Here is a 21,547-nt window from a genome sequence, read left to right on the forward strand (position 1 = left end):
TTCGCTACAAGAACGCGGAGGAATACAAGCTGCAAAGCCCGCGTGCGTTCGAAGCCATTACCAAGGCACACTACGTCGACGACTACATAGATAGCCTAGGCGACGAAACTGAAGCAATCGAGGTTACCCTAAAGGTCGGAGACATACACGCAGCTGGAAGTTTCAATATAAGGAACTGGGCTTCTAATTCACCCGAAGTCTTGAAACATTTACAGGGTGATTTCCTCGATCTACAGTCGCCAAAGGAACTCGGAGATCCAGAAAAAGTCCTTGGTATGTTTTGGGAACCAGCAACTGACATGTTTAAAAATGTTTTCAGATTTACACGAATGAAAAGAAACGTCCTTTCGGAAGAAGCCTTGCCAACCAAACGCGAGGTACTGCAAGTGTTGATGTCCATATTTGCTACACTATTGGCCTCAAAATGCTCCTTCAGGAAATTTGGCGCACAGGCATAGGCTGGGACGACATCTTACCAGGACCTCAGCTGAGTTTTTGGACGAAATGGAAAGACTTGCTACCCCAAGCTACAACTGTTCAAGTACCGCGCCATTACTCGCCCTTAGTTTGTATGGCAGATTTTGTTGAACTACATACTTTCGTGGACGCCAGTGAGTACGGATATGCCGCCGTGTGTTACTTTCGGATAGGAAAAGGGGATGATATAACCGTCTCACTGATCGCAGCAAAAAGTAAGGTGGCTCCCCTCAAGCCACTTTCCATACCCCGCATGGAACTACTTGCTGCCGTAATCGGTGCACGTCTATCCTACAAAGTGCAGAGCATTCGCAACATAAGCGTCGATCAACACACTTATTGGACCGATTCAAGGACACTACTTTCCTGGCTGACGATGGACCCGCGTAATTTTTACTCTTTTGTAATGCATCGCGTAGGAGAAATCCTGGAGACCACAAACGCTGGTCAGTGGCATTGGGTACCAACAAAGCTTAACGTAGCAGACATGGCGACAAAGTTTATCAGCAAACCAAATTCACAGGAATGGATTAACGACCCATAATTTCTTCAACAGTCAAAGGACCAGTGCCCAAAACAGCCCACTTTGTGCCCTTCTAACAAAGTCGACCATGATGAGATTAAAAAAACTGTCTTGATAATCAGAAAAGAAAGCATTGTAGTGGCACCATTATACGTTGAGCGCTTTTCTGATTTGAAGCGCTTATACCGAGCAAGGGCTACTTTTTTGTTATACTTGGACATTCTACGAGCTAGATGCAAAGCTGAGAAACTCCAAAATATTCTTATGCTCGAACAACTGACGTCGGCCAAAAACCTACTCTTCAGGAAAGCACAACAAGATAATTTCAAATCGGAACTCGGGACTCTTCAATCAAACGGATTCATAAGTAAGCCCAGCGTATTGATTGGACTGAATATTTACATAGAAAGTGATGGAATAATGCGTACTCAAGGCCGTTCAGACACAATAAATCAAAGCCGAGACCAAATTGTCTTGCCAAAGCGCCACCACATCACTCAACTTATAGTAAAGGAATTTCACGAAACAAACCATCACATGCTTCACGAGGGAACAATTAATCTAATCCGCAGCGTATATTTTATTCCCCAGTTACGTGTTGTTTACAAATCCGTACGGAAAGCGTGCCAAAGATGCAAAAATAATACGGCGATCCCGGAACCACCTCAGATGGCACCACTACCGCCAGCTAGAGTCGCCAGCTTCGAGAGGCCCTTTACATACACTGGAGTGGATTTCTTCGGTCCAATTCTCGTTAACGTAGGCCGACACAAAGAAAAACGGTGGGGTGTTATATTTACATGCCTCACTCTGCGCGCAATTCATACAGAGATAGCCTACAGCCTTGACACTACCCTGCAGTACCATTCAGCGCTTATTGAGCACTCAATCACTGCAAAAAGCTCATCACTGAGCGTTCAATGAGCGCACAATTTGTATGGAACTATGTGCTGAAATTAACATAGGCATGTCCTAGGGTTCATCAGTGCTCAAAAAATAGCACGCATTGAGCGCTTTTTTGAGCACCCCCTTGAGCGCTTTTTTGAGCAGCAAAAAAAGCACACGTTCAGCACATGTTGAGCGCTCGATTGAGCAGCTGAAAAAGCAGACATTCAGCACATGTTGAGCGCTCGATTGAGCAGCAGAAAAAGCGCACATTAAGCACATGTTGAGCGCTCGATTGAGCAGCGGGAAAAGCACACATTCAGCTCACGTTAAGCGCTTAGCAGCAAATATAACATATATATATAAATATAATAGTTGTAATTATTTATTTTTATTTATTTGTTTTAAAATTTCAGCTCGGGGGTTCCCGGGGTTAGCGGGGTCGTTGCCTCTTCAGCATCTGGGGCCGGCGTTGACTTTTTTTTTGCCCAACTTAGGTTTTTGACGCACCTCTTTGCTTTTTGCAGTGCCTTTTCGGGAGGCTCCAAGGGCTCCACCAGAGCGATTGCATCTAGTATTAGAAGAAAAATTAGTTTTGAAAATAGAACGAGACGAAAATAAAAACGAGTGACCGAAAGTAATCATTAATTGTAAGTTTTATTTATAATAAAAGATGTGTTATCTTTGGTATTCAATGTAAAAATCCCAGAAGTCTTTTAAAAATTAAACTTTTCAAACAATAGTTACTTTCGGCCGCAATAAAAACTTACTTAACAAGGCGCGGACAAAATTTGGGAAGACTTTGAGCTTCTTCTTGTTTTGGCCCTCCTCCAAGTTGTGGGACAGAACAAGTTCCCCGGATAATATGATTAAAATGGAACGACTTAGCCTTCCATTTTTTTTTTATAGATTTACCATCAGCCTTGTCTAAAAATATAAGAAAATTAAAAAAAATATCGAGAAGAAATTTGCAAACTTTTGTTTTCGGTCACTTGATTTATTTTATTTTGTTGTAATAAATTATCATTTTTATTTTTTTTATTATTTATCAAAACATTTATTTATTTTGCAGATGCGAAAAAAAAACACTTCCAGGGACTGAAAATTAGAGATGTTTGAGATTTATATTTCAGTAGACATGTTTGTTTACGTATACAAAAGTAATAATTGTGGTTTAATATTATTAATAATAATTCTTAACGAATTTTAACCACAAACATAAGTTTTAAAAACAAACATCTCTTATTTGTTGTCCCTAGAAACTTTGCACTCAATAAGATTTTTAAATGCTTTCACAGATTTGTTTATTTGTTTATTATATGCACCATTTGTTGCTTTTCACGTCAAAAATTAATATTTTTCACAGCTATTTTTTTCCGTCACGTGTTTTTTTGGGAATCTTGTATTTCCCTTATTTTAAATATAGATTATCTTGTTTTTTACTCTCACTGTTTTGAAAATTATTGGTCTGCGAACGACTTACCTGGGAATTGATTCTATTTCACTTTTAAGCCACTATTAATTGAATTTAACAAAGTTGTTTGCTCGAAGTTTTCTTGAACTTCTAACTCCTTCACTTAAGTAAACGCAAGTGAAAAAGATGAAAAAAGCCGCGTGCCTTCCAGAAAAACAACAAGCAACAACAACAACGGTTCCGCTAATCCGTTGTTGCTCTGTTTTTTTGGCATGTCCCGTTTGGTCTATGCATCTTGCACTTAGAAGCAGGGTATTTATAGACATATTCGACTATGCAAATTGGTTTATAAAAATATATTCTTAAAACTTTACATATTATTAAATAATATTAATAAACATATAAATTTGTTTAAGAGATACAAATATTTTAAAACAGAAACCTATTATTTTAAATGGTTTTTTTACATTTACGAACAAATGTCGCATTATTCAAAAGTCAAGGGTGCACAAAGGTCTATATATTTAGGTTGCTGGGCCTCCTTCCCTTAACGCGCACTTTTCCGTCTGAGACATGACGAGAGAGGGAGAGCCCAAAATTACTTTTTTGTGCGTTCTCTTTGCGGACCCGACTGAGAGCGCGTCGCTTTGCCGGCGTCGCTGGCTTCTCTGCCGACGTCGCAGTCGGCTTCGTGATGATTGGGCGCTTAACTCAATTTTGGAACTGCAGGGTAGCTCTTGCATAATGTGCCTGGCAAACTTTATGTCGCGACGCGTGACGCCCAAGCAAATATTTTCTGACAATGGAACAAATTTCAAAGCAACCGAAAAGATTGTCAAAGAGGAGCTGAAAAATTTTGAGTTCGACAAGCTCGTTATAAAATATGACAAAATTAAATGGCGCTTCAATCCACCTGCCGCACCACACATGCGCGGGGCATGGGAACGTTTAATTCGATCGATTAAAATGGTACACAAATCCATTTCCCCGAACGCCAATTACAACGACGAAAGTCTCAAAAATGCTCTTATAAGTGCAGATTACGTAATAAACTCCCGTCCACTGACCTTCGTTTCCTTGGAGGCAGAAGACGATGACGCACTTACTCCCAACCATTTATTGCTAGGATCCGCAGACGGCTTCAAGCCTTCACTGACAAGCGAGTCAAGCCCAAGACAACGTTGGCGCCAGGCAAACGAACTAGCCGATCTTTTCTGGAGGAGGTGGGTGAAGGAATATATGCCAATAATCACCAAGCGATCCAAATGGTTTCCCAAACGACATCCTCTGGCAGTTGGCGACGTCGTAATCGTAGTGGACGAAAATCTACCCAGGAACCTTTGGCCCAAAGGACGAATTACAGAGGTCGTCACAGCCAAAGATGGTCAAGTTCGATCTGCCACTATTAAGACTCAACATGGTATTATGGTACGGCCAACAACCAAAATAGCTGTACTGGACGTTGCTTCTAAGTAAATGTAAACACCCCATAGCTGTTTACGTGGGGGGGAATGTTACCGCCGCAGTACATTTTGAAACGTCGATTAATTTTCATAAATTCATCGGTTGGATCCGACACCAATCAACATCTCGCCGACAATCGAAAGACCATACAGTTACAGTGCGATCCTCAATAGGAGAGGAAGATTTTTTAAACCTCTTTATTTTCTCTTGATTTTGTAATTTGATTTAACTAATAAAAAACATCGGATTATAAAGCAGTGCTGTTTGAAGCTTTCATTAAGGGTTCGGCTGTAACAATTATTATTATTTTTATTATTATTATTTGTTCGTACCCAAAGGTACTCAACATAACCACACCCAACAAATCAAGCAGTAGCCAAATTGGGAACAGTGCCAGGCGCTCAGTAGCACTCACTGCAGATGAGAATTGCTGATCAGCATATTATCTGTCTAACTAACTCACCGTCTCACCGTCTCACCGACTCAACGGCACACTAACTCGCCAATGCAGTCAGCACATTTTGCAGTGTCAGCCGAGCCAACTACGCAAACTTCTACCATACTCATAATTCCCTGACCTACTTTAGAATATAGCTTACTTCACTAATCATTACACTAAACTTCCGTGTTCCAAGTAGTATATAATAATGTATCGAATGAAGAATAAATCAGTTATCAACACACCTCATAACTCCGCGGTTCTACTTCCTACCTCTAGGGCTCGTAATACACTATCTCAACTAGCAGCCAACCACGTTAGCTCAACCTCATCGCAGCTCAGCATCGCCTGCGGTCCGACATCGCAGTAACCTTCGTTACCATTGCCACGACGCGATCGTCCTGCCAGCAAAGCGTCCCCGTGCCAGCGACAAGTGCTCATTACCCCCTTGTCCCGCGGTGTGACCCAGAAGTGTCTACTTCGGTTAGGCACAAACATTATTATTATTAATATTATTATTATTATTATGGTTATTATTATTATTATCATTATTATTATTATTATTATTATTATTATTATTATTATTATTATTATTATTATTATTATTATTACTATTATAATTATTATTATTAAAAAGAATTTCTGTTTAAACGAATCTCATTTCCACGTCAGCTACAAATGCATATACAGTGGTCGGCATAAGTATTTTGACAAAATAAAAGTTAAGTATACTCATAACTTGAATATACTTCTTGTAAACTATAGGCATCAATGGAAAGGTAATTTCAATGCCGTTTGAATGATACAATACATTTCTTTACCCATTCAGTACTTATTGAAAAGGACGAATTTGTGTAAATCAACTTTGAAATTTTAAAAAAAAACTTTTTTCCTCGTCTTGAAAACTTAAATTTTTTGATGCAAAAAGTTTCTTCAAACAAAAATAATAGTAACTGCAAAAAGAATTTTTCAAAAATCATTTTTCTTATATTTTTTATGAATTTTTGAAAATGCTTAAAAACAGGCATTTGAGCCATATTTTTGTCTTTTTCATACAAATTTTTTCCGACATTGTCACCTTCAAAAAATCATAAAAAATATAAGAAAAATGATTTTTGAAAAATTCTTTTTGCAGTTACTATTATTTTTGTTTGAAGAAACTTTTTGCATCAAAAAATTTAAGTTTTCAAGACGAGGAAAAAAGTTTTTTTTTAAAATTTCAAAGTTGATTTACACAAATTCGTCCTTTTCAATAAGTACTGAATGGGTAAAGAAATGTATTGTATCATTCAAACGGCATTGAAATTACCTTTCCATTGATGCCTATAGTTTACAAGAAGTATATTCAAGTTATGAGTATACTTAACTTTTATTTTGTCAAAATACATATGCCGACCAGTGTATATGTACATACACAAGCAGTATTCAGTATTCAGTAATCTTATTTTTATTAGTTTTCAATGAAACCCCTTTTTAAATTATACGTTAAATACATGTATTTAAATAAAAAGTAACCCTTACCAGTGTTGTAAAATGGTTAAACAAAGAAATACTCTTCTAATGGTACATGTGTTATTTTGTTAGTATGCGGCACTTATCGGCTTGGCTGTTTTCAGATAGCAAGATGTGGAACAGGAAAAAATTGGGTGACTTTGTAAAAAGGCTTAATTTTCAAAAAAAAAAATTTTTAAGCAGTTATTTGCGGGTGTTCCTTAAGATTATGAACAGCACATTTTAAGACCACTTTGGTAATATTTAAAACAGTTAAATGGGAAATAATATATTGAAAATAAAAATATTTGGGCAGTTTGGGGTCGTCTGTTGTACCAATTTCAACTTATCAAGCGTCTTCGAATTATTTCCGAATTTCTGTTTTTTGGTTTTAGATTTTTATGTCAAGCCGTTATTGCCGCAGGAGCTACTTGGCGTTTCTAGGGACCTTCTTTATAGTAAGATAAGATAAAGGAGACAGGTATGAAAAAAGCTGTGAGCCACGTACGAATTGGTATATTTAATCATTTCAAATGCACTTTTAGTTGCAGTACAATAGTTTAGTTTGTAAATTTTAATCGGATAAGTAAAATGTGAATTGGAATCAAACATTTATTTTCGTTTGTAAAACAATTTTAAACTGTTTGTTTTATCAATACACATGCCCGTACTTGATCAAAAATAGATAACTTTAAAACATTCCGTCTTCGCTTACATCGTTCTTAATATTTTCCTTTGTTGTGTTTTATGTCTTAAATAAACTGAGGTTTCTTTTTGTTCTTCTTCTTAAGGGAGTACAAAGGGTTTTAAGGGGGTATTCTAGTCTAGAGGCTCTATTTTAGAGCCTTTTTTAACAATTAATTAAAACTAAACCATTGATATTTTTAGTGTCGGGTTTTTTATCATTTGTTTATTTAACTTAGAAGAGTACATAAAATAAAATTTGAAAAAAAAAATTTATTTTTCATCGAGTTATGTGTCCTTGAAGTAGAGGGGGGAAAAAAAAGGCCGTGTCCTCGTCGCCATGATTTCTACCCTTGTGGTCATCCGAAAAATAAAAAAAAAAAAGATTCTTAATCAGTACGAATGTCGCTATGGCATGAACCAGCAAAACAAAAAAAAAAAATTTTTTTCATAAAATGGCGGCCACCCAAAAAAAAAGTCGATTTTTTCACTAATTTTTTAATTTTATCGAATTTTTTAAAAATATTACAAATTTTAAATTCTTATTTTTTGTTGGTTCATGCGATAGAGAGATATTGAAAAAATATTCATGCCAAATTTTAAGTAAATCGGCTGATTAGAACTTGAAATATTATGGCTACCGTATCAGAAAAAGTAGTTTGGAGAAAAACGCGTTTAAAGTTTTACGTTAAATTTCAGGCAGTGTAAATGATAGAATAGCACGTATAACGTACATTCTCTTAATCAGCCATAATTTTAAAAATAATTTGAATTTTGAAAAATCCGTTTAGGGAGATATTTATACCCGTTACTCGTAGAGTAAAAGGGTATACTAGATTCGTCGGAAAGTATGTAACAGGCAGAAGGAAGCGTTTCCGACCCCATAAAGTATATATATTCTTGATCAGGATCACTAGCCGAGTCGATCTAGCCATGTCCGTCTGTCCGTCTGTCCGTCTGTCCGTCTGTCCGTCTGTCTGTCCGGATGAACGCTGAGATCTTGGAAACTATGAGAGCTAGGCTATTGAGATTTGGCGAGCAGATTCCTGAGCTTCTTACGCAGCGCAAGTTTGTTTCAGTAGAGTGCTCTAACGCCCACAAACCGCCCAAAACTGTGGCTTCTACAGTTTTGATGCTAGAGTAAAAATTTAAACTGAAATGAATTGTTCTCATCAATACCTATCGATTGATCCAAAAAAAAGTTTGCCACGCCCACTTTAACGCCCACAAACCGCCCACAAACTTCAAAAAACCGTAAATATGAACGCGGATATCTCGGAAACTATCAAAGATAGAGTATTGGGATTTCAGATTTAGATTCCGTAGCCTTGTACGCAGCGCAGGTTTGTTATGCGAATATGCCACGCCCACTCTAACGCCCACAAACCGCCCAAGCCTGTGGCGCCCACAATTTTTATGCTAGATAACAAATTTTAACTGAAATGTATTGGTCTCGTCAATACCTATCGATTGATCCAAAAAAAAATTTGCCACGCCTACCCTAACGCCCACAATGCTTAAGTCTGTCTTCCGCCGGTAGGTGGCGCACTTAAATCTCGCTTTGCTGCTTGCATATCTCCATTTCCCTTTGGTCCCTTTAGCTGAGTAACGGGTATCTGATAGTCGAGGTACTCGACTATAGCGTTCTTCCTTGTTTTAAATATCTAAACTATCGAATTATGAAAAAAAAAAATTTTTAGATTTTTTCAAATTTCTAGACTAGAATACCCCCTTAAAAAAGGTAGTCTAGATAACACACCTATAACATCAATTCGATCGGTCCAATAGTTTAGGACACAGTCCTCGAAAGTTATGTTTTTCATGTCGTTTAGCCTGACGTGACTCGTTTAAATCGCACATAGACACGATAACCCAAAAATTATGAACCGAATTTGTTCAATTTTTTTGTCACATATTCAGCATTTTAAAAGCTACTGCTTGAACAAAGGATTTTTAAACGTATTAATTTAAAAATAAAAAAACGAAAAATTGTTTGTAAAATATTCGATTATTTTTTTTTCGTAAAATCAAGTTATATTTCCCGACCGTCCCATTTTGTAAGTGTAAATTGAAATTGATTTTATTTATCAATGTTTATTTTAGTACTGAGAATCGTACCAGCCGGATTTTGATTTTTAAGTTTGTTAGGCAATATTGCTTACAATCCTTTAAAGACTACGTTCCACCATGCGATTTTTAGGCACCCAAATCGACCCGCACTAATCTGAAATTTTTTTTGCGGCAAGTCAAAAATATGGCTTAGTATATGTTGGTTGCAAACCTTATTCATCATTCTACCGATCTTTCAGTGCACCTTCCCTGCCGCCGAGTGGATACCGCAGTCCTGTACCACCGCCAGCCAGCAGTCCGTTACCACCGCCATTTGTTTCTTCTACCCAGAAATCGTCAACCCCCGCCCCCCTTGAGAGGAGCTTGATAACCGGGTCCATTGAGCCCATCTACGAGAATGTACCCCTACCTCAGAGGGCGTTGTCAATACAGTCCGCTTCTACTATTGTTCCTGTTTTGGCTTTTCCGAAGAGCATCACCAACAACCTAGTCACTGTTACCATAAATTCCCAAGCTGAAGATAGGAACATAAAAATGTACAGGTCGAACCGGACTGTAAGCACGGAGCTGCTATTCGGGGAGCCGCAAGCTCCTAAGCTCTCAACCAGAGCAGCCAGTGCGGCGCCTGATATGGAAATGGCACCTCCAACTCTGGACAAATCGACGAGGGCCGATGCAGAAGAATCATTGCAACAGCAACTTAGTAACATGAATCTTTCTGTACACACATTTGGTAGCACCTCCTCTATACCTAACTCGACGCTGGACACTAAGTCTTCGTCGGTGGCCAGCAAGGACTCAAAACGCAAGAAGCGTTGGAACTTTTTGTCACGTAGCAAAACATCCGACAAACAGAAGTCAGCTACGCTGGGCAGGGAAAAGGCTACAACGGTAGGTCAGCACGCCATGCTGGCAGCTAAACTGAAGATGGTCCAAGATGATCTTAACCTTCCACATCGTTGGTCCACGGGAGTCAACAAGTCGCAGCCCATATCCGGGAGATATTCCAAGGACAAGCTGGTAAGCTGGTCATAATTAACCAAAGTCTGCTTTACCTAAACAGTAAATGTCAAAATTATGTACTTTTCTGTCTAAGGACCAAGCAAAAATTGACATATAAAAGAAACATTTCCGGATTTTAGTTTGTCTGCTACGACCTAAAAATACAAATCTCTCTTTCTAAGAGATTTAAGGATTCAAATCCACGAAATCCGTTCGTCAGAGAAAGCGCAAAAGCCAAGAGATCCACGAAAAAATGCTCGGATAATTTCTAGGCCTCTTATTTTTTATTTCTCAACATAGTTTGTCATATGTCATGTTGGTTCGGTGAGGGGGAAGTTTCGCGGTGATGGCTACAGTAGCCACGCATATTAGTCTGTGGTGGCTAGTGCTCTCCGCGGCGACTATAAATAACAGTTTTGATGTTGAAATAATCACTGGCTGATAACAATGGTCGACAATTAAAAGCTGAAGACTGAACGCTACAAAATCTGAAAGGAGTTTCCTTTTATAGTACGACCCCAATCCAGCAAATTTTCCATCGAGTCAGTTTTAAAAATTCGTAGTTAAATTACCAGAATTAAGGTTTTTAGACACTGTTTACGGCTTATTAATAGCTAAGCAATTAGTAGCACAGAACCAGAGTATAGGTGAAATGCTACATGGAGGCTTTAACTTAAACATGAACAACCAGCGCGTTGTGTGACCTCTTTTGTTAAAGGGCGTTTTACTTTTTTGTTACTTTCTACCCGTTACTCGTGAGTAAAAGGGTTTATTAGATTAGATAAGGAATCGTTTCCGACCATGAATGAATGAAGAAATCGTTCCGAATGAACACTGCTATCACGGAAACTCTAGAAACTCTAAAAAGTTGGAATAAAGCATATAGATTCTTGAGATTCTAGCGCAGCTCAAGTTTATTTCAGCAGAGTGCCGCGCCGTACTGATGGTAGAATAATTATTTTAACAGAAATGTATTGGTTTCATCAATACCTATCGGATGTGCCACGCCCACTCTAACGCCCAGAGACCTCCCAAGTAGTTAATAAAAGCAATGACGTCAGGGCCAGACAATGACATATGTATTTATGAATCTGTGTGTGTCAATAGTTGCAAACCGAACTGCGCGGCAAATTGAATTCTTTCAAACAAAGCTTTTTGACCAATTATTTTATTGAACAACTAATGCAAACATTTATATACATTATATGGTTTAAGATTGTTAATTTTTACCAAACCCACATTAATGTAAATGGTTCTTGCCTATTATATGTATTGCTCTCTTTTTCTTGACGCTGCCAGAAACAGAAGCATGTGCAGAAAATTGAGAGCGGAAAGCGCTGCCGGCGCTAGGAGAGAGCAGAGTGCGCGGCTAACTTATTCTTTTGAATAATAAACAAATTTTAACAAATTTAACTTATTGCCCTACCCATCTCTTTCTCTCCAATAAATTCAATACCAATTTTAATTATCTAATTCCGTTTAGGCTAATGTAAAATTTAAATTGCTGATATACGATGGTAGGGTCGCGGGAGGGGAGCGGGAGGGGCTCTTCTCGCTCCTTGCTTTTTTTTTCTCCATACTGACCTAAAAAAGAGACACAAGATCGATTCCAAAGCACTATAAGGCAGTGTAAGTACCTCAAATCCGTGACGTAAAATTGACGAGCCAAAGCTTGGAAGCGCTGTAAATTTTTCTGTTTTCTACGACTTGCTGCTTTCTACGACTAAGTCTCGTATGGCGAAACCGTTGTGCCTCATGCGATTGCGAATTTTCCGGTTTTACGCGGTCATCTTACAGTTATTTACTAAAAAAAAAAAAACAATTTTCGAGACACTCGATTATATTGTTTTCTCTTGTTTTCATTTGTCGGAGCCTGGTATTTTTCTTGTGTTGTGTATGTCCGGGTCTAGCTTTAGCAAGGGAAACATGAGGCTACTATAGATAAAAAAGGGACAAAAATAAACTAAGTAAAATGAAGATTTCAGATTTGGCAGTGTTTAGCCGTGGGCCATGACCCTGCAACCCAAAGTTTGCTTTAACATTTATTTTCAGTTTTTTCAACATTTTGTTGAATATTTATTATTTTATTTGTTTACTATATCATTTTTACTATCATAATAAATATGATGTGTACAGTTGAACGCTATGCCTAGTTCCTCATTGTAAAATTTTCCCGCAATAAAACTTTATTTGGCCATTAAATTCTTACAGAAGTATTTTTTTAGCAACTAATAAAACTGAATTGTGAAGGAGAGGATTAAGTTCATTAGTTCATTGTGTTGGTCATATTGAACTAAAGATATAATATTGTAAATACATATGTTAATTAATTTTGTTTTAAAAAAATGGATGATGATTAAATTTTGCAAAAAGAAACAGAAGAAAAAGTGATACTAGATTTGTCGGAAGGTGTGATCAAAGTATGAAAGTATGAAATCTTGATCACCATCACTCTTCGAGTCGATCTAGACATGTTCTACTTTCTGTATGTCTGCCTGTCTGTCTGTCCGTATCAACGATGTAATCTCGGAAAACATAAAAGCTAAAATGTCGACCACTGTAACGCCCACAAACCTCAAAAAATCGTCCGTATGAACGCCGATATCTCGAAATCTATAAAGGCTATAAAGTAGGGGCTGGTCATATACAGGGGTGTTTAAAAGTATTTACATAAAACATAAGTTAAATATATTAATTCCGTTTGAATGATACCTTTCTTAACCCATTCAAAAGGAAACGAAATTTTTAAAAAATCGTTTTGCTTATATTTTTTATGGTTTTTTGAATGTGGCAATGTCAGAAAAAAGTATTATAAAATATGACTTGAATGCAAATTTCTAAACATTTTCCAAAAATAATAAAAAATATGAACAAAACGATTTTTGAATAATTATTTCTGCAGTTACTATTAGTTTTGTTTACAGAAACTTTTGGCATCAAAAAATTTTAATTTTCAAGACGTGAAAAAAGTTTAAAAAGTAGAAAGACTTGTATTTTTTATTTAAATGACCTTTCTATTGATGCCAAAATGGACATAAATTAAGTTCAAATTATGAGTATATTTAACTTTTGTTCTGTGTAAATTCTTTTGACCACCCCTGTAGATTCCAGACTAAAAAAAATTTGACTGTTACGGTCCCTGGTCCTCTGTAGGGCTGGCCTTTTGTGAGGCCTTCCGTGAAGTCCAAAAATGGTTTTTGTCGCAAAGAACTCGAGAGGACACCGATCGATACGGGGACGCAAACCGGCAAAAGCGATCACGACCGCTTATGGGGCTGGATCATATATCATACCCGGTATTCCGATGGTTCTTTCTAGGTTTGTCGAACCGATTTATATCGATTCCGGACCGAGTCCCAACGGAAACCCTGTTGGCAGCCCTGTGGTTAGTGTTTGACGTCAGAAGGAAACTCGCAAAGTCTGGGACAGATTTGTAAGCCGTATCCGAACTAAGCGATCATGACCAGGTAAAATCGGTTCCGAACCGAATCCTACACCCTATTGGAAACCGTAGCGCTCGGTCACTCCCTAGTTAATCAACCACAACTACCACCTACTTCCTACAAGAAAAATGTTCGCCGGAGAACAAGTGAATCATTCTGGTCTGGGTCTCTTTTTAATATACGTTTCTGACCGGGGCTGACTTCGAATCGGTAGGTGTGACTAGATGTAGCCATCGAATGGCGGATCGGTGTGGCCAGACGGTTTGTAGGAGGGTCAATAAGCGCGCATTCAAATATAAAAGGCTAGCAATTCCCACCCCGACGTAGTTCACGATAAAAAGCAAAGCATTGCTTGTATTAGAAACAGAAGGCCACGAAATTGTGGCTAAAGTATTTAAAAGACCCATCGTTGGTCAATCCAATTTAGAAAAATAAAGAATTTTTATACCCGTTACTCGTAGAGTAAAAGGGTATACTAGATTCGTCGGAAGGTATGTAACAGGAAGAAGAAAGCGTTTCCGACCGCATAAAGTATATATAGTCTTGATCAGGATCATTAGCCGAGTCGAGCCGAGCCGTCTGTCCGTCTGTCCGTATGAACGCTGTGATCTCGCAAACTATAAAAGCTGCAGTACTGAAAGAAAAGGAAAAAAAAATTTAACTGAAATGTATTAGTCTCGTCAATACCGATCGATTGACCCAAAAAAAAGTTTGCCAGCAGTTTGCCACGCCCACTGTAACGCCTACAAACTTCAAGAAATCGTATACATGAACGGGGATATCTCGGAAACTATCAATATAGAGAACTGGGATATCAGATTTAGATTGCGTAGCCTTGTACGCAGCGCAAGTTTGTTACGCGAATATGCCACGCATACTCTAACGCCCACAAACCACCTAAGCCTGTGGCACTCACAATTTTCTAAGTGAAATGTGTTAGTCTCGTCAATACCTATCGATTGGGATCGCGCGTAGGTGGCGCAATACAATCTCGCTTTGCTGCATGCATATCACCATCTCCTTTTGGCCCTTTTAGCTGAGTAACGAGTATCTGATAGTCGAGGCACTCGACTAAAACACCAAAGCTATAATTTGTTTCATATTATTTTTCCACCAATTTTCCGTTCGTTCTTATGGCAGCAGCTATATGATAAAGTCGTTCGATTTCGATAAAATTAAATTTTAAATTCAAAACTAATTAAAAAATCTTATTTCCAAGCTTAGGAGGTTATATGTTAAAAAACACCAAAGATTTAATTAAAAAAAATTTTTTTTTTCCGATTATGGGAGCCATACGATATAGTTGTCCGATCCGGTTGGTTTCGACTATGAATATATGTACAATGTACATTATGTAATTGTTACTAAGCTACTAAAATGTTCTAAGAATTGTAAGAAAAGTTTTTCTTTCCTTAGTTTTAAGTAAATAAATATATAGTTCTAAAAAATGTATAAAGACTATAATAAACTTTCACGTTCCACTTCCGCTTAACTTTAATCTAATAAGGAATGGGTTGTTTACATTCACATTCTAATAAGAATGAAACATCTAACATGAATATTTAACTTTTTAATAACAAGTTTTATCGCTTCAATTACCTATATTAATAGCACAAGTTTGGAATCTCAAGGGCTGTATAGTTTCAGATTCCAAGATTAGCGGGTTTTTCCAAAGTGGTAGAACAAATAGATCAAGTTTCCTATTTCGATTAGCTTCATGCAAGTAAAGGACCCTAAAACCATAACAGATTTTCGGTTTGAAAAAATCTAATAAGAATATTTTTCATTAAATTGGTTTTATTCTTGTTTATTCCAATAAGTATGAAATATGTCGTATACGGAGCTGAACCGAGTTGCACATTTATCGCTTAATATGTTTCAAACGGTAATTTTTAGGGCTAAAGATCAGTGTTATAGTTCAAAAGAGTTGAATAACTCCCAACAAATTGCCGAGGCTATTATTCATGGTGGCCTGCCGGCTATCAGATAGAGTTTTTAAAAAAAAAAGAGTTTTTTGAGAGTGAGAAGATGGATGATGAGAGTTTGAAAGAAGAGAGTTTGGAGAAAGATAGTTTGGTGAACGAGAAATTGAAGAAAGAGAGTTTGGAGAACTACAAGTTGGAGAAGGGAAGGTTGGAGAGAGTTTTTAGAATTCAAGGACAGAGTGAGGGTGCCGTGTCCAAAAGGAAATAACGGAACGAACCGAATTTTGGATTCTGCCGTGGACTTTTGACCAGGAGAAGAAGTGCCACATCTCAACAGCGGGACGGCGTGCTGCAGACCACAGGAGGATCAACAGGACAGCGCCAAGGCATAGGGCTTCACATGATAGTCGAGGGTCTAGGACAAAGAGGGCAAACAGGATCCGTAGATTTTGGAAAAGATCTGTTATTAAGGTCAAAGAACCAAGTCAACCAGCAGCTCGTGAACACCAAGTCAACGCCGTGGGAAGCCTACAAGGTGCAAGATCGCTACTTCGGGACGCTCGGGATTGGGACATCAGGAATCTCCGAATTGAGTCACAGGTAGCTGAATTCCAAAGGGGATTCACACGGCTAAGTCAAGGCGGTTTGTTTTCCACTTTTCGCGCCACACCCAGGCACATCGTCCGGCGGGTCCGTCAGAGTCGAGCAATAGAGTCCTGCGACGAGGAAGCGTGAACTCGAGGAGAAAGTTGTCTAATCCCAGTGTGCCTTGCCCGACTGAGCACGACATATCGCGAAGGAGGAGCGTTCGATCGATTTGTGGTTTCGAGCGGCGTTGTTCTTGAGAGCCCAGCGATTACCGGCGAAGTCCCGAAACACCAACTGACCGAAACCCCGAGTGCCAGAGAACCACACTACCAGCCAGGAAGGGCATCAGTGGACGTCACCGCCAGCAACGTCATAGCCGTTGCGGAGAACTCATCGAGATACAGGAAGGAGTCTGCTATCATTGAGTCAACGCGTCGACGAGCCATGACGAACAGCATCAGCAGCCAGTGGAGTCAGCGCGGGGCGACACCTTGTCCAACCGAGCTACCCACCCGTTGTAATAAGTAAAACGAAAAAAATTTCACTATTATCCTTTGAATTCTGTGCTCTTTCTCTGATCTACGGGGCAGTCACGTCATATAAATTTAGTGGGACGAACACACAATCTACTGAGCTAGCCCCACGAATCTCGTAGCAAGCAGACCAACAATATCAGTTTGCTAAAGAGCGTGAGCGGCACATTCAATAGAAACGATTGAATCACAATGGTGTGCGAGCTTTTCTTTTATTATGTTTCGGCCGTTATCAGTAGTTATACTGTAAGTCAGTTTCATTCTTATATTGAAATCATCTATTAACAAGAAAGGAAGTTAACTTCGGCATGCCGAAGCTTGTATACCCTTGCAGTTTAAATTTTTAAATTTAAAAATACATAAAATCATATTCCTAATAGTATAAGTAAATACGTCAAAAAACACCGAGATTATGATTTGTTTCATTTACCACCAATTTTCCGATCGTTCGGAAAATTATATTTTATTAATAACTGACTATATTTACCATACCATATTTTTAAATTTGCGACTATATATATGGGTCGTTCTTTCATAAACGTATTAGATAAATAGGTAAGCACGTGTATCACGAAAATGTGCGTTTCTTTGAAAATTTTAAAAAATAAATATATAATTCTAAAAAATGTATAAAGACTATAATAAACTTTCACGTTCCACTTCGGCTTAACTTTAATCTAATAAGGTAAGGGTTGTTTACATTCACATTCTAATAAGAATGAAACATCTAACATGAATAATAAACTTTTTAATAACAAGTTTTATCGCTTCAATTACCTATTTTAATAGCACAAGTTTGGAATCTCAAGGGCTGTATAGTTTCAGATTCCAAGAGAAATCTGTCGTTTCTTACATTTCTCGCCGAACTAGCGGGTTTTTCCAAAGTGGTAGAACAAATAGATCAAGTTTCCTATTTCGATTAGCTTCATGCAAGTAAAGGACCCTAAAACCATAACAGATTTTCCGTTTGAAAAAATCGAATAAGAATATTTTTCATCAAATTAGTTTTTTTCTTGTTTATTCCAATAAGTATGAAATATTTTGTATACGGAGCTGAAACGAGTTGCATTTTTTATCGCTTAATATCGTTCAAACGGTAATTTTTAGGGTAAAAAGTGTTATAGATGAAAAGTTCAGAAATCTCAAGGGCTATATGATTTGAAATTTAAAAAGAAATCGTTCGACTCAATTTTGAGAAAATAGTCAAAAAGTTGTTTTAAAAAATAACTTTTTGTCATAACTCTAAATCTATATGAAGGGTATTTAGCAAATTAAATGATCTTTTTAGAGATATATAGCACGTTTCTGTAGCATTAGTTGTTTAGATACTATAAGAATTTTTAATCGGATTTTTTTTTTGGATTTTCCGCTAAACTAGCGTATTTTTCCAAAAGTCATAGAACAAACGTTTTCCAATTCAAGCTACTTTATACACCCATAGGGTTTCCAAAACCCTAAAACTAAGATGGGATGCATACAAACCCACAAACAAAGGGACAAACATTTTCATTTTGGGAAGAAGAAAATCTTGTTTTTTGAATTACTTTTGAACGGGACATAGGATTTCAACAAATGAGGTGTCATTCGACGCGTATTCTCAGTAAGAATAAAACTAGCTAAACAGCCGGGGGCTTTTATCCCCACACTTACATTGTACGTGTATAATGATACATAAATTTTTTCATACTTGGCTTCCCATTGGAATAAATGTCATTAGGACATTCAGGGTACAACGTGTGAAAAATATGCGAAGACAACTATTATTTTGTCCTTATGCACTCATGTCCTGCCTCAATTCAATTTTGCCATTAAATAGGTTGAATATATAACTCCGGGCTGATGTTGTCAAGGAATAGCAGTAGCGCACGCTATACTTTAAGATGTGAAGGTCTGCCACTGCTATTCTGGCCTTTTACATTAATTATCTTTCTCATAAATTTTAGCGTGCATACCACAAGTACCCAGATACATTTCCTGGTACACTAAAAACACCTTTATACGCTTAACCGGACAGTGAAACGAAGGTCAAACAAAACTATTCTCTTAGCTAGTTGCACAGCAAATAGTGTTGTTGTGGCTGCATAGCCCACCCTACCTGTATAGGGTCAACAAGGGGTCATTGTAAGAGAGGTTCCCAGGCAAAGACAACACAAAAGAATTCAAAACGTTATAATTATTCTGATATCAAATGTACAAGTGTATGACAAAGTGCAAAATTCGTTAGACCGGCGGCGTGCGTTCATCGTTGTTTGACCGTACAGACTGTTGCTTATCTTTTTTCGTTCCTGCTCATGATCTCGCCCTACACAGGTCCAGATGAGAGAATGATCAGCTGACGGGTCGCTCTCAAACTATCGGGACAAACAGTAAACTAAACATGCCGCCCGCCAATGCTAGACCTAGCATGAGACATCCTTGCTTGTCCTGGTCCTCCAGGCTGTGATGGTGATAAGCTAGCTCGGCTCTGTGTCCTCGGTATCTAATATGTAGAGATGAGAGCAAGATGTGTGCGCAAGTTACAGTCTATAAATCGGAGTGTACAAGTGAGTGCGCCTAAGCCCGAATTGGCAGAGGACAGAGCTTTGTTACGGATCGTTTCAGCTGTCCCTGCTTGGTTTTAGGTGTTACCACCCGGACCAGTGCATCCGTCCCTGGTTGTAACTCCATAACACGCCCGAGTTACTATTGTGACGAAGGAAACCGGTCGTCCTTGATAATGACAAGGTGGTTAAGCTGAAAACTTTCAGTCTCTTGACACCACATCGGCCTCTGCTGAAGATGCGCTAACCAGTCACGACTCCAAGCCCTTCAGAAATGTCGTATCATCGTCTGCTCGATAAGGAACTGCTCTGCGAAGGATCTGGATTTTGGATGATATTCCGGCGGCGCCAGCATTGAGTATTCGATGAGGAAATGTGCGGGGGTGAGCACTTCTAGGTCGTCCGCGTCAGCTGTGAGAGGGCAAAGCGCCCTTGAGTTGAGACACGCTTCTATGCTTTCGAGCACCGTGGACAACTCTTCGTAGGTAAGCCGTCGATATGCAATGACTCTCTTTAGAGGGTGTTTAACCGACTTTACATTGGCCTTATTATTACGTTTTTTATTTTGATAGTAACTTAATTCTTGACGAATTTTGAGCCATTTATCGAAATCAGTTATTTTGTTATTATTCAAATTTTTTTTATATTTATTAATTAATTACCTCTATCATTGTTTATCAATTTCTGATAGTTGTTAGGATGCATTAAAATTACTTTGCTTAAATTATGTTTATTTTTAATCATTTTTTAAAAGTTTTCCATAAATTCCAGAAAGCAATGAAGTTATTAAAATCGGTAGAAGTCCCTCATTATGAATAAGAACTTTTCTCTTTGAGATTAATGTACTCTTTGGGCACGAAAGGTAGCGCAAAGCATTTTTATACTTTTTTAGAGCATTTAGGTGGGATTTAGTAACTTTATGGTTTCCCTGTAATGTGTTCAATACAGTCTCTACAACTGTTTTTACCAGGTCACTATAACTATTGCTTAAATTTGCTTAACGTAGTCTATTGTCGGCCTTTCTGAGCACATATAATAAATGTTTGTTGATTTAGGCTCTTTTTGTAAACCATTTTCATTTGAATAGAATTTAGAACATTCTAAATTAAAAATGTCAGATCTAAATCTTAAGAGGCCGTTAATGCCCTGAGTGAGATCAATAAGTAAATATCCGTGAGGTTGCTCCGTTAGTTCTTTATACATTCTAAATAGCTCCGTCGGGTTTTCTGGGTAAATTTGTCTTGCTAAACATTGAAATTGAAGCTTATCACGAGGATTTCAATGTAAAAACAATGTAAAATACCAAATAGTGAAATATCTCTGGTGTACGAAGATTTATGAAATATGTTCTGAGTTAATACTATTACTGATCTAACAAAAACACCTCTTAACGAGGTAAAAAGTAGTGGCGAACGCGCCTTTAACAAAAATGTCTGATATCAACAATTGTGACGAAAAATGATATTACATTCGATTAAATAAATAAGCTATATTAAATTTATGATTTCGGCACGAATGTGTGAAAGGGAAGGAATATGGCCGAAACACAGCCCGACAGCTGAGCTTGTGGGGCAGTGTGGACTGACGACTGGCGAAATCTACGTACTAATATTATTTTTCCAAACACTTTAAATATTTATTCTCGTTATATTGGAGAGGAGAGAGGCTTACCAAGATCCCATGACCCGGATATGACGTAGCTTATGCCGGAAAAAATGGTGCTTGAACATCGGACACCTCTCCCTCGGCCCACGTCTTTTTTAGGTCTCGAGCACTAAAATCCCTTTGTAACAATCGCTGTATTTCGTTTTCGGCAAAACGTATATGCTAGTAAATTGAATTGTAACACTACGAGGATAACTATAAATATTTCTGGCCTAATAAAAAAAATTCGAATATTTATCACCAAAAATAGTTTATTTTTTTTAAGTATTCTACAGCTAGATTTGTACACTTTTGCATGTCTTAAACCAATCGTCGAAACACCTTTTCCACTCCTATTGAGACACCTTCAAAACATGGTCTTCTAGCGACGAAAATAGTTAACCACGCACTTTTTTCTTGATGTG

The 21,547-nt window shown here is 37.9% G+C and overlaps 1 protein-coding gene across 2 annotated transcripts in view; it reads left to right on the plus strand.

Moving 5' to 3' along the window:
• The window catches only part of LOC119559666 (tyrosine-protein phosphatase non-receptor type 21), a 239,737-nt gene that overhangs the window by 128,425 nt on the left and 89,765 nt on the right, over window positions 1-21,547 (plus strand). Inside the window, exon 3 of one of the 2 annotated variants that reach the window (XM_037872722.1) lies at window positions 9,687-10,467. The exons of the other annotated variant lie outside the window; for it this stretch is intronic. Within the exon in view, the coding sequence (XP_037728650.1) occupies window positions 9,687-10,467 (781 nt within the window). The remainder of the gene's footprint in view (window positions 1-9,686; window positions 10,468-21,547) is intronic. 2 annotated transcript variants of the gene reach the window in all.

This window comes from Drosophila subpulchrella, unplaced genomic scaffold (assembly GCF_014743375.2).
Source record: "Drosophila subpulchrella strain 33 F10 #4 breed RU33 unplaced genomic scaffold, RU_Dsub_v1.1 Primary Assembly Seq30, whole genome shotgun sequence".
Lineage (NCBI taxonomy): Eukaryota > Metazoa > Arthropoda > Insecta > Diptera > Drosophilidae > Drosophila > Drosophila subpulchrella.